At 42.3% G+C, this 12,887-nt stretch overlaps 1 protein-coding gene across 4 annotated transcripts in view; it reads left to right on the forward strand.

Annotated features, from left to right (window-relative positions):
• Positions 1-12,856, forward strand: part of CDAN1 (codanin 1) — a 34,068-nt gene extending 21,212 nt beyond the window's left edge. Inside the window, exons 17-29 of one of the 4 annotated variants that reach the window (XM_075754389.1) lie at positions 87-141; positions 1,152-1,285; positions 1,998-2,101; positions 3,583-3,732; positions 4,193-4,256; positions 4,978-5,056; positions 6,050-6,207; positions 7,731-7,838; positions 8,220-8,283; positions 9,377-9,579; positions 10,300-10,407; positions 11,128-11,230; positions 12,664-12,856. In XM_075754389.1, the coding sequence (XP_075610504.1) occupies positions 87-141; positions 1,152-1,285; positions 1,998-2,101; positions 3,583-3,732; positions 4,193-4,256; positions 4,978-5,056; positions 6,050-6,207; positions 7,731-7,838; positions 8,220-8,283; positions 9,377-9,579; positions 10,300-10,407; positions 11,128-11,230; positions 12,664-12,680 (1,347 nt within the window). In that variant the 3' untranslated portion in view covers positions 12,681-12,856. Of the gene's footprint in view, positions 1-86; positions 142-1,151; positions 1,286-1,997; positions 2,102-3,582; positions 3,733-4,192; positions 4,257-4,977; positions 5,057-5,170; positions 5,271-6,049; positions 6,208-7,730; positions 7,839-8,219; positions 8,284-9,376; positions 9,580-10,299; positions 10,408-11,000; positions 11,099-11,127; positions 11,392-12,663 lie in introns of those variants that run through there. The other 3 variants (XM_075754387.1, XM_075754390.1, XM_075754391.1) reach the window with 3 other exon arrangements.
• The last annotated feature ends 31 nt before the right edge of the window (positions 12,857-12,887 follow it).

The following is a 12,887-nucleotide window of genomic DNA, read 5'->3' on the forward strand; positions in this document are numbered from 1 at the left end:
CCACACATACGGGATTTCTGACTTGCTAAAGACTTTTTTTTTTTCCCTGCTGTGTCCTTTCAGCATTTCCTTCCTTTTCTCTCTAGGACTCTGTTCCCTTGGTGGATCAGCAGTTACTTTACACCTGCTGTCCCTATCTTGGTGAGTATTTTATACTTGCTATATAAATAAAATATATTAGTATATATTTAGTTCTATTTATATTTTTTATTTTTATTTACATTTGTCCTTTGGTACTGTGAGTCCTTGGATCATCTTTCTTACCCCTCCTCACAACTTTAGGTCTCAGTTGTGTATGAGTCAACCTTGATAAAAAGCTGTATTGCAGAAGCTTATGTGGCTGTGAATAGTTTCTGGTAAAGCTGGGGGAGGGAGGCTACACGGTCAGGATAGTTGATCTACAGAGCTTGAATACAGAGGGACAGGGGAACTCATCCTTCACAAACTGGAAGGAAGCATTATAAGGAGTAAATGTACAACTTTTCCATCCTAGGTATAGGGAGAGGTGTTTGTACTGTGATGAATGGCTTGATCCTTGGGCATGTTTCTGCTGCCAGACAGAGGGGAAGAATCCTTTTGTGCCCTGGTGCTTTCTCAGGTTGTTGTTTGAGGATACCTTTTTCCTGAGATCTGACTGCCATTGGTGAAATCCCTCTCTGTAGACAATAGTCCGAGATAGTGGGATGGTGCTCTGCTTCTTAGGACTTAACTGCTAGGAAAACTGTATGTTAAACCTGCATCACGAAAGCTTCTAGGGTTTTAACATGTCTTCACGCTTTTCCCCTGGTATTGTCTTATGTCCCTGTTGGAATTTTGTGTAACTTTGCTTGCCTTGTTGTCCTTGTAGACTTTACAGTTCCTGCTTGCCATGCTAAAAAGGGATGCATAGAAATGACTGCTCCCTGACCCTTCTGAACAAGTCCTGCGTGCCAGGGAGCTTTTTGTCTTCAGAGCCTTGCCTGCCTTGCTATGCCTTGCCAGTTAAATGGGTGGGATGCCCCTCTGCTTTTCTGAAACTTCAGCTTTCACAGAAGCTGAGAGAATCTGTTCTGGAAACAGGACTGACAGTGTGGAAGTCTCTCTCTCTCTCGTTTTGATTTGTTCCCTTGCGTATGGGGACAATGACTGCTTTTGCATGTTTTTCTGTACAGGTGAGCTGCGGAAACTACTTGCCTCTTTTGTGGCTGGTAGTGGAGCAAAAAATGGTGGCTTTATAAGGAAAATCACTCCCACAGCTGCAGAGTCCTTGGCACCCAAGGCTTCTGTCACGCAGCGGAAACTGCAGGTAATGAAATCAGGGAGTCACAAGGGGAAGCAGGGCAGGAGAAATTGTTTGTGTGAGGGTAGGGTACACAGTGGTAACCTAATTCCAGGGAAAGAAAAGAATGGGCCTAGGCAGCGGGGAACATTGTGTTGAACAGTTGAGTATCCTTACTCATTCTTCTGTTATAGTCATGTGGCTGGGATACCACGTGGGTGTTGAAATCCAGATAACTTCAGTAAGCATTCTTGCAATTGGAACAACTAACTAGCCTGTTTCTCTGCCTCTTCTCTAACGTAAAATGTTGGGATGTTTCTCATACTCTGTTTTGATTAGATTGTAGCCACGCTTTCCATGAAAGAACTATGTAGGAGCCTACAGGATTACCAGCCTGTAATTAAAAGAGAGGATCCTTTCTTTCCAAAAACAAACCCAATGTGGTGACTCTCTACTAGTAGGTGCTGTCAGAACTCTCCCATTCTTCCCTTTACTGGGCATTTGCTTTTGTAGCTTTGTAAACCCTGATAATGGGCTTTGGGTTAAATGGTTAGAAGGAAATAGGGAGCAAATATTTTACAGGGGTGCTGAATGCTAACAGCAGCAGAATGTTCTAGTGTAGTCAAATTGGGTGCCTTTTAGCACAATTCCAGATGGTAGTTCTGTTTGTTCCTGTGTTGAAGAGAGGAGGATCTGGGTGGAGTGCTCTAACAAATTGTAGCACTTTTGTCTTGAACAGGTAGAGTTGGAACAGGCCTTCTTCCACAACCAGCCTCCCTCCCTACGGAGAACAGTTGAATTTGTGGCAGAGAGGGTGGGATCCAACTGTGTCAAGCACATCAAGTAAGTGCTGGTGATCTGTGACTTAAGAAGTAACTTTACACTAATGAGGCAAAGAGGTGATCCTTTAAAATTGTGTATATGGGGGGAAGAAAGCTTCCCTCAGAATATGCTGTACAGCAGAACACCAAGGCTATTACAGTGGGGTCCAGCAACATCTGATTGCCATCATAGAAGGGAATTTGTGAGGGCATGCAGAGAAGGGTTATATGACTGTGGGACACTTGGAATGTGAACATAATACAGTACTTTGAGACTTTGTATCTGTTTCAGAATGGCCTTGCTAATGATAGGAAAATCTCAGATCAGAAAGGACCTCTGGAGGTCATCTGATCCAAAGTCCTGCTCAAAGCATGCTAGCTTTGAAGTTACGTCAGGTTGCTTGACACCTTTTCCAGTTGAGTTGTGAAAGTCTCTAAGGATGGGGATTCAGCAGCCTCTTAGTACCATGTTCCAATGCTTAATTTTCCCAGGCTTTGTGAAAAATGTTTCCTTATATCCTGTCAGAATTTACCTTGTTCCAGCTTGTGCGTGTTGCCTGTCAACCTTTAGCTCCACACCTGCTGGAAGCGTTGTTCTGTCTTCTCTGTAATCCTTCCTTCTCCCTTCACCTTCTCTTCTCCAGGCTAAGTGAAACCAAACCACCTCCCGCAGTCTCCTCGTAGGGTGTGTGCTCCAGCATCCCAGCTATTGTAGTGATTTTTATTTTTTTTTTTTTCCTTCCCTTCCTCTCCTGCAGTCACTCAAATTGCCAATGGCTTTCTTGTACTGGGGCCCCAAAGCTGGGCAGTGTACTCCAGATGCAGGCTCACAGTGGTGAGGGAGGCAGTAACGTCCTTGGACTTGCTGGCTGCACTGTTGCTGCTGTCAGCCCAGTATAAGGTTGGCTGCCTTTGGACACTGCTAACTCATGTAGCTTGCGTACTGGGAGCCCAGACCCTTTTCTGCAGAGCTGCTCCCTCACCAGTGGACCTCAACCTGTACAGGTACACAGTCACCACCCCGTTGTCAGCCCATTTCTCCAGCTTGTTGCAGCCCAGCCCTCCAGCATGTCACTCAGGAGCCTGCTGAGAGTTTGTACTGTCCTGTTGTCCACCTTGTTGAAGACGTTAAACGGTATCAGCCCACAAGGAATGCTGGTTGTAGTAGGCTGCTGTTGACATCTTTGAGCTTCTGACCACTATCCCTTGAGAGCATGAGGGTATTGCTGCCAGAAAAGATACCTGTAACCATATATGTTTTTATTAAAATCTAAGGGTTTTGACTCTATTTTGATATCTTCGTTGCTGCCTTCTTCCTTACAAAAAGAACAAGGGAATGGTACAGTACTAAACACACTGTGATTAATTCTTTTTTAGCAAAGTGCTTTATTGCATTTGTGCCTGAGATGGTTATCCTCCTAAATTGGGGGAAACAGCTGGTTACAGTTAGTGTGCACTGTTTGTTGTATTGATTTCGGTCTGTCTGATCTTGGTTTTTTACAGGGCAACACTGGTAGCAGAGTTGGTTCAAAGGGCTGAAGTCATGTTGCAGGATAAAGTGAAGGAGGAGGATGCTAATCATGACAAGCTGCTTGAAGAGGTGTGCGCTCATCTGTATGAGGAAGGGGCCCAGGCACTCATCAAAGGCAGAGAGTAAGGAGGAAAAGTTATTTAAACTTGTGCTTTCCCATCTCTTCTTATTGCAGAATCTATAAGCCTAATTTGGCTTGGCCTGTCATGCTCAGGTTCTGGTAATTATAAACCCTGACCTCTGCTCTTCTTAAGGTGACGGTCTGCTGCACTGGTCTTCAGCCAGTTAATGCCGTATTTGTAGGAGGGAATACAGGTGCTGTGTGTCCCTCTGCATCCAGCTCCAAACGGACATCAACTGCAGCTATTGTATCTCCCTTCTTTGGAAAACTGAGTATTGCAGCTTGGTGGCTTGTAATTGATTTTTCCTTGTCTGGTTCTTTTGGTCTGACTTACTTCACTGCAGTCTTCCAACTGGTTTTGACTGTAAGAGAGCGTGTGAAAGTTCCTGTGGTAATAACCTCTGCATGTTGTCCAAGAACTTTGACTAATCCCATGGCACGGTTTCTTTCTTTTCTTGCAGATTTTGCAAAAAGAAAGGTCCTGAAGCAGTGAGGGTCTTACTGCCAGAAGAGACATCTGCAGCAGTATGTATTTTCATTAAAACTTGCTTTGCTTATCCCTTAATAACAAAAAGGTAAAACTCATGGGTTGGGATAAGTACAGTTTACTAGGACAGCAAAGGAAGAGGAAAATAACAACAACAAAACTTACAAAAGAATATACGAAGTGGGTGATACACAACGCAATTTGCTTACTGCCCTGAAACCCAGTGCCTCACCCGTCCTGGATCAGGGATCCTTCCTCCAGGGATCCTGCTTTATGTACTGAGCATGACATCATATGGTATGGAATACCCTTTTGGCTAGTTTGAGTCACTGTTCTGGCTGTGTCCCCTCTGAATTTCTTGTGAAAATTAACTCTATCCCGGCTGAAACCCAGGACAGAGCATCACCTCTGCTAGACTGCCTTGGATATTCTGGCCAAAGTGATACTCTAGCCATTAGCTAACTGTTGCAACTAGAATGGTATATAAATTGCATTCATCTTGCAAGGATAATACTGTTGTTTTAGCATCAGCTTCCCCGAGAGTTGACGGGGTTTGTATGGGGTTGATGAGGTTTGGGAAATCAAAACAGGTCAGCCCTATTGCTCAGAGTAGCAGTTCCTAAAGAGGTGGTGGTGCTCTATTTCAATGTTACATGTCAGAATTAAACCTTTTTCCTCTAGAATTCCTCTGACTTCTCACCGACTATAGTGCTGTGGCTGGTAGTAAATCTCCTATCACTTGTTATCCTCCCTGTAAAGGTTTTAAGTAGTGCAGAAGACATTGCAGTGGAACTGGCTACTGAGAAGGCCTGTGGCTGGCTTTCCGCCAACATTGCAGGTGAGTCTCCTTACCCTGAACTGGGGCTTCTAACTTGTACTCTTTTTCTGAGATCAAGGGGTAGAATTTATTCCAGTGTTATAAAGTACTTGGTCCTACTCATTTTTCTTTTAGTGGGAAGCATGCAGTTGCTCTGTCCCTCCTTGTTTAGGAATAAGAGGAATGATTTCTAGCTCCAAGAACCTTCTTCAGGGATTTTTCAGGCTTGGCCCATGTAAGTGATTTTTAGTTATGGAGGCTCGTAGGATGGTGAGAATGAATGCTGTGGAAAGCTTCTGAAAATGTCATCTAGCTTGAAATTGTCTTAGCACTTCAAATGTATGATACAGACAGCTGCTCTCTCAAGCCACCTTATGGTCCATGTGTACAGAATCCTTCTGAAATCTGTAAAACAGACACCTCTTGGACTGGGTGTGTTTTCAGCAGGCTGAAGGCAACTGTAGTCCTTTTACTCTGTAATAGTGCTCTGGCAACTCTCCAGAATCTCTGAAAACCCCTTGTTTCAGGAGGTTGTGCCAAGAATCTGTGGAGGAATATCCAGCACCATTTGCTACAGCAGGAGTTTAGTGTTTTGGATGCTGGTCAAAACTTATTTTGGTAGAAAATATATGGCTTTCATGGGCACAGTGGTTGAACTGGTATGATCACGCTGATTCAGCTTTCTACTTTGGCATTGCTTCCTGGCTTAGCTGCTGTGTTGAAACCCACTGAAATATTTTGATGGAAAATGAGATGAGTTGCCAGTGGTACCTGGTGGTAATGGGTGGCTGCCTTTTAGAACTGTGGGTTAACATGCTCTCTACATCTGTGCTTCTGCACATGAAATATAATGGGACCTCAGAGTGAGAAGGGATTGAAAGTGTAAACTGTCTTTTCCTCATTTGCCATGGCCCTTGGAATGAGAGGCTAGTAAGGGTAGTGTTTGGAAACAGTTGCCAGCCTCACTGGAGAGAAAAGCTGAAGTAGACAGGATTTGTTCCCTGTTCTTTGTAGCACTCATCAAAAGAGAAGTGAAGGCAACCTTCAACAGAATGCTGAAAGTCCCAGGAATTCCCTTGCCTGGTGAGGATGCTCTGGAGTTGAGAAGGGACTGCCCTCCAGGCTGTCAGCACTGTGCTCCATTTCCCTCCCAGATCATCAACGAGATTAAGGTACATAGTTTTTACTTCCTGGCTTGCCCTAACTCCCTTTTTATTTATCACCTTGGTGTTTTTTGGGTTGGTTTGGTTTTGTTTTTAAAAGGGGCTGTTCTGGTTCTAAGGAACTGGCTGTGAGGAGTGTTTAGGAAGCATGATGGAAAGGTCTCATTTATTTCATCCCCTCGCTCACTGTCTGCGTGTAGATCAGAGTTCCCCGGTCAGGAGTATTATCTCAAATATAGGATTTCCGGTAGCATGGCAGTGATCTTTTTGATGAGAGTAGTGCATAAACCATAGTGTGGTAAGCATTATGTACAACTGTATGCTGAAGAGTCAGCATATAATAATGGCTGCTTTTTTGCAGATCTGCTCTTTTTATGGAGTCTCCTCATCTCTGTTTAAAGTACGAATTGCCTGTTGGTCCCTTCAGTTCTGGTAGACTGTCCCATCTTATGCACAAGGAATTCTACATTGAATTAAGTGTCAGGTGAATCTGTTGAAAGATTTTTGGCAGTCTGCATCTGCACCTTCATTCAGCTGTAATTAGGGAGAATCAGAGTATCTTAAAAAGAAGGTGATGGTAATGGACTTAATTTCAGTCTTAGAGCAAGCAAATTTCCATTCAAGCTGGCTCAAATTACATTTTGGTCTTTTCTCCCAGGCTTTTAAAAGGTCACTGTTCTTGTAAAAATCATGCAATTATACAACCTGCGTGAGTAACACATGAGGAAAAGAAGAATTCTAAAAGCCTCACTTTTTTTTACCATTATGTATTCTGCCTATTTTTTTTGCTGCTGCTTGTCTGTTTGAGCAATAGTACTGGATCTCGCTGTCATTGCATTCCCAGTAATTGTATAAGAATGTGTACTCATCCTTTAATGCTTTCTTGCTCGAGATAAAATAAAAAGGAGGGTAAATAAGGTGTGTGAGGAAACCAGGTACTTTTTCTGTAAACTGTGGCTTTTTTGAGGATATTTTTGTATGGCATCTTAAAATACATTTTAAAATACTTTTTTATTCTTTTGATTTCCACCCTTGTTTCTGATATTGGGTGGTAAATCACTGGTGATGGGAAGTGCTATCACATGTAAAACTTGCTAAGCCAGTTTTTATGCCATAACCCTCTTAGTGCTCTTTATATGCAGCTTTTATTGACACTGAAGCTACCTTGACAGTATAAGAGGACTGTAGAGTTCTGTAGCACTTCTACCCTGAATTTGCTTGCTGTGCTATCAGATTTATGTAGAACTTTCAGAGCTAGTTACTTTTAAGAAAGATGAACTGGTTGCCCTCATTGATCTTGACTTCATAACATTAGTGAGAACTATGTTAGAAAATCAGACCTAGGTACCGTTGTGAAAAATTCAGCTTTAATCTGTCTTACGAAATGAGGAGGCTACTAGCGTTCTTTTCTATTATTATTTTTTAATGAGGACCTGGGGACTGTCTATGAACTGCTCTGTCATAGGTCCAAGGATGTGTGTGTGGAAGTGCAGGATGCTAATAGGTGAATTGCTGCTGTCTTTTTCATCAAGGATGTGCTCTGCATTGCTGTGGGCCCACGGGATGAAGGCGAAGTGATTGACTACATCTGGCTGGAGTGCCTGCTAGGAAGATTGAGTCAGACACTTCGATGCAGAAAGGTAGAAGTAAAAAAGCAACAAAAAAACCCCCTTGGACCACTTGGAACTGTCTTCATGCCTGTAAACTTGTTAGCTTGCCTTGCCTCACAGTTGAGTTCAGTGGAATGTATTTTTGTCTAAGTTCAGATGTGACAAAGTTGAACTGAATTTTTTTTTATGCTGTGTAGATCTGCTTGGTTCTTAAAATTAGCCTTTGTGGATCCCTTTTTCATGTATGATCTCTTCTTGTCTTTCAGTCTTTAACGGTCTCCTGATTACAGCTCTGTGCTTCTTGCTCTAAATTGCCTGCTCTTCTCTGATATTTTTATCCCTTGTGAAACCCTGTTTTGTCTAATCTGCAGTATGGGGACAAAGATACAACTTTTTTTTTGTGTTTTCCAGTTCATGTGTCCCACATCAGAACAGCAGCTAGCAAAGTGCACGGTTGAGTTGGCTTCTTTGCTGGGTAAGTCAGTCATGATAAACTGTTTAAGACTGAAATCTGTTATTACAGTTCTCTTAAATCCTTGGAGTCGGAGGCATTGATATTTAGAGCTCGCGGATGTTTGATTCTTTTTGGTGTCACTGAGTCTGCAGATTTTTTTTCTGTCAATTTGAGTGGTAGCTCTTATTCCCTTCCACCTTCTGCAAAACAGCATTATACTGTGACTGACCGTCCTTCAGATCTGGTGTTCTATTCACTTCTCCATTGTTTTTTTATTTACTGATACCTTCATTTAAATATGTGATATGTTTTCCAGTATTTCTGCCTCCGAAAAATTGCAGCCGAGGTTTGTTTTTTTTCCCCCCAAAAGTAGGGCACTGTTCCCTTAAATTTTATTTTTATGCCTCTTTTTTGAGAGAATTGAAGCAACTTATTTTCTGTGTATTGTGACTTCTGTGATCATTTTCAAGTTCTTTTTGTTTTGCTCTAATGTGTTAAATACAATGTTTTTCTTAGCAGGATCTAGTGATCTGGGTGCAGGTGTTTTCTCCCTAGACAGCCTTCTAGTTTCCTGGGTTTAGAACCTTCTTAAGATTTGTACGTGGTTCGTTCTTTCAGAAAAGAATTCACATCTGAATATTGTAATGCAGTGTAAATCTGCTGCATTCCATTTAACTGTACCAAGGAAGATCTGGTATCTTCTGTGTACGTTTAGCTGCAGTTAAACACTGTTCAGCTTTACTTTCACTTGTACGAAGTTATGCAACTCTGCCTGTAGTCAGAACTATGAGCAACTATTTAATCTGTTTATAGATTTAAATGTTGTTCTTCTCACCTTTGCAGTAACAGCCAGATCCTCTTTTATTAAGCCTTAGGCTGACTTTCATGTAGTCGGTCATCTTTCAAGACTTGTGGCTGTATGCCAACCAAATGGTATTCTTTATCTGAGTAGTATGAATCTCTTCCCATGTAATACTGGTTTGTATAGTTTCAAAGCTTTTACTTCAGCGATTGTTTAGATACCAGCTATGCAAAATGTGCTGTTGGACCAAGATGATGACTACAAAAGGAAACTAATGCAGCTATAGAAGTTCACCTTCCTTCCTTTTCTTAGTTTCAGATCGCGTTCCTATAATTCTCGGGATCAAGTCCCCAGAGAAGAGCTCCGAGAGGCTGCGTGTAAAGAATAATCCCACCTATGGCCTTCTAAAACTGCTGCTTTCTGTCTGGAAGGAGGACTTTGGGATGCCTGTTCCTGTGCAGCTGATGTTCAGCAAGAAGAACATTGGTTATCTTGCAGAAGTGAAGCAGCGAGAGGTAAAGCTTATTCCGATCTGCGGAGCTGCCAGCTACTCACTCTGGTCTGATACAATCATGTAGTTCTTCCTGCCTGCAGTGTTAACTGATCGCCTGTGTGAACGAGGCCAGCAGGATTTGGTCTGCTGTTACCCGGCGTTGTTTCTGCAGGGGTAGAGAAAAAGAGGACTACGTACATTTGTCAGTGTTTGATACCTGTCTGGGGGCTGTCAGGAAGGCACAGTTTAATTTAGGAATAAAGGGCAGAACGGCCCCCTTGGCCTGGGAGATTATGAGGACTGAACACACTGGTTGCATTTGTGTGCCTTTTATCAGCTTTCATTTTAGCATGTGTTATCTTATAAGATCCCTAACTATGAACTAACTATTTAGTTGCAGGCTAAACCCAGCTTATTTTGGAAGGCAAGAAAAGAATTTTTTAAGCTGTTCTTGAACACACACGAGTTAAATACTTGGTGTGTTTGGAAACTGAGGATTAGAAATTTTGAGACTTTATGGTAGGATACAATGTATGAACTACGGGAATTTTGTTCACTCATTTTGTATGTTGCTCTTTGGTGTCCTTCATTGCCACACCCAGATAAATAATGCGCTTTCTCCTTTCGTTCCTTTTCTCCACATTGTGATCCAAGAAGAAAAACATGAATTGTATAGTGATAAAGAAATGGACACAAAATCCATTTCTTTGAGTTGTTAATATTTTTTTTTTCTGTTCTGCAGTGGGACTTGTTCCTTTTCATGCTTCGTGGTCTTGTAGAACATGAACTAATGAGAACTAATGAAATAGAGGGTTGCTTGCATAGCCTTGAAGAACTCCCTTGGCCCTCAGTAAGTAATGAGATGTGTGTGAACAATAGGTGAAGTTACCTAAACAGCAAATCCTTGTAGTTCTGTTTCACATAGGGAAGGTTATGGGCTTCATCAATCTATGATTCCTGCTCAGTGCAGCAGGAGGACTGGCTTCCAACAAGCTGCTTACTGTTACTAGTGTTTGGCTGAAATCTGTACTGCCTGAATCCTAGCATTTCCCATGCAGCAGAAACATTTCCAAGAAAATTGTAAACCAGTTTGGAGACCAGCTGGCTCAGTTACCCGCTCTCAGTTCTAGCCTGGGTGTGTTTGCCGTACTGCAGCTGAGAATGATGCGTTGGGAAGGGTCTTAACTGACCAGACTTGCGTTTAAACCTCTTTGCTTCCCACCACCAGAATGTGAGAGGAGTCAAAATGTAGGAAACTGCCCAAGTCCCTTGCTAAAAATTAGACAGTATTTGAAGGCTGGTGAGCGCTACCGTATTGGGGATGTTTAACCGTTTGAACCGTGGCAGGGATCTTTTCTGAGAAGGGTGTGGGGATTAGAGGGGAGACTGAACATGCCAACCTACGGGCATTCATCTTTACAATCAATTTTGTTGCTTGTCCAGGTTTCTGCACTGGAAAACCATCAACGATGTGTTTAACCTTGTAAAGTTCTTCACAAGAAAAATGAAGTAAGCCTCTTTGTTGACACTTGTTAATAAGGGTTCTCTGGTTTGTATGTGTGTGTTGCAGGATTTCTTAAAAGAACTGGAAATGCTGTCCAGAGTGTTTATATCAGAACATCACATAGAAGAGCCCAGAACTAATCCTTGTGAGCTGCCCAGACAATCTCCAGGTACCGTGACAGCACAGAGTTAGTGGAGGTGGACTCTCTGTGGACAAAAGAGATTACGTATGAAGATGCAAATAGAATTTGCAGTGTTTCTGAATGCATGGTGAGCTCTTTGCTAGGAGCATACTGCAGATAACACGTCACTTTTTGTGCAAAACCTGCACTGGTCTTTCTGTTCATGGACCTTTTGCCATGGTGACTATGCTGAAGGATTTACATCAGCAAATGGCTCTCCAAGTCAAAAGTCCTGTAAGCACCTTGATCGTGGCTCAGACCAGCCGGTTTTTAGACTCAGCTACACTTTTTCTATTCGTGCAGCAACAGGCTGTGACCAAGCCCAGGATTCGATTCAAGTGGACAAGTCACTTTTGGTCATCAGAGAGGTGGTTTCCTGGTGGCTGTTTCTTCTCTTAACGTAATGTGATTTCTCATGCTGTCTTTTAACAAAGACTGTACTGTCAGGAGAGGGAAAAGGTGAACCTGTATGACATGGAGATCAGCCTATATTTATTTTTCATTGTAAGCTCCATTTTGAAGGTTTGATTTTAATTTTTTTAAGACTCATTTTAAAAGTGAAACCATATTAAATACATACACCAAAACATTGGTGGCATTATTCTTAAAGGATGTAGATGCTTAAGTGTTTTTTCATCTCTTGTTGGAAACAACTTGTAATTTCCTGGGGTTTTTTAATAGCAATAAGGGAGAAAAATATCTGTTTATATTTTTTACTGAAGACAGATGACAGTATTTTTTAAGACACTTTTATAGTATGTGAACATAAATGGCGTCTGGCTGCTATTCACTGTTTTTTATAATCCTTCTTGCCTTGAGTTTGGGTTTTATCAGACAGGAAGTGCTGCAGCAGGAATACTACAGCCTGGAAGAACCAACAAAAAAGTAGTGAAAAAGCACTGTGACATCCTCCGGGGAGCTGGCTTTGAAAGGAATCCTTTTTGTGGAGGACAGTGGGTGTTTTCTGCCCTTGCAGATAGAGCCTCACCAGGGGGGTGACCTCTCTCCTTCTCCCCCTCAAGTACTTCCTTACATTGGGGGGTGGGGCAGGGACTGCTGGTGGCTAGCAGAACATGATTAGGTGCTCATTAGCTGGCTCATGGGATTTTTTTTTTCTGTCACCCACCACCCCATAGCAGTGGGGGGGTGGGGGATATTATTTCCTTTTGTCTAGGAGTGTCCTATTAGTGTGGGTTTTCCCAGAAAGCAAATACAGTAAGAATAACATCTGGACAAAATGAAGCCTGGGGCTAAAAGGACTAACTAGGGAGAACTGTGGCTTCTGATAAAATATATGATACAGAGAGAGAAAAACTGTAGAGGCACATCACTGTCTGGACTGTGCTGAGATTTTTCTTGACTTGGTTACTAAGCACTGCATTGAAAGTTTTGGCGTGTTCCATCTGTGTGTCTCATTTTAGGGGTTTTTCTGATGTGAATGAAGCAGAGGGCCCCTAAAGTAGGCATGTTGTGTATGCAGCAAGGACATGGTAATACAAACTGAAAGAGCTAGGACACCATATCACACCATACCTGCTCCCCGAGGCCGAGTGCTATGCGACATTTTGCTGCAGATTTCATTTGAAGTTGTCATAATAAACATGATTAACTGTCCTGTTTTGTGTTCAAGCTGTTGATATATATA

The sequence above is a fragment of the Balearica regulorum genome, chromosome 5 (genome assembly GCF_011004875.1).
Source record: "Balearica regulorum gibbericeps isolate bBalReg1 chromosome 5, bBalReg1.pri, whole genome shotgun sequence".
Lineage (NCBI taxonomy): Eukaryota > Metazoa > Chordata > Aves > Gruiformes > Gruidae > Balearica > Balearica regulorum.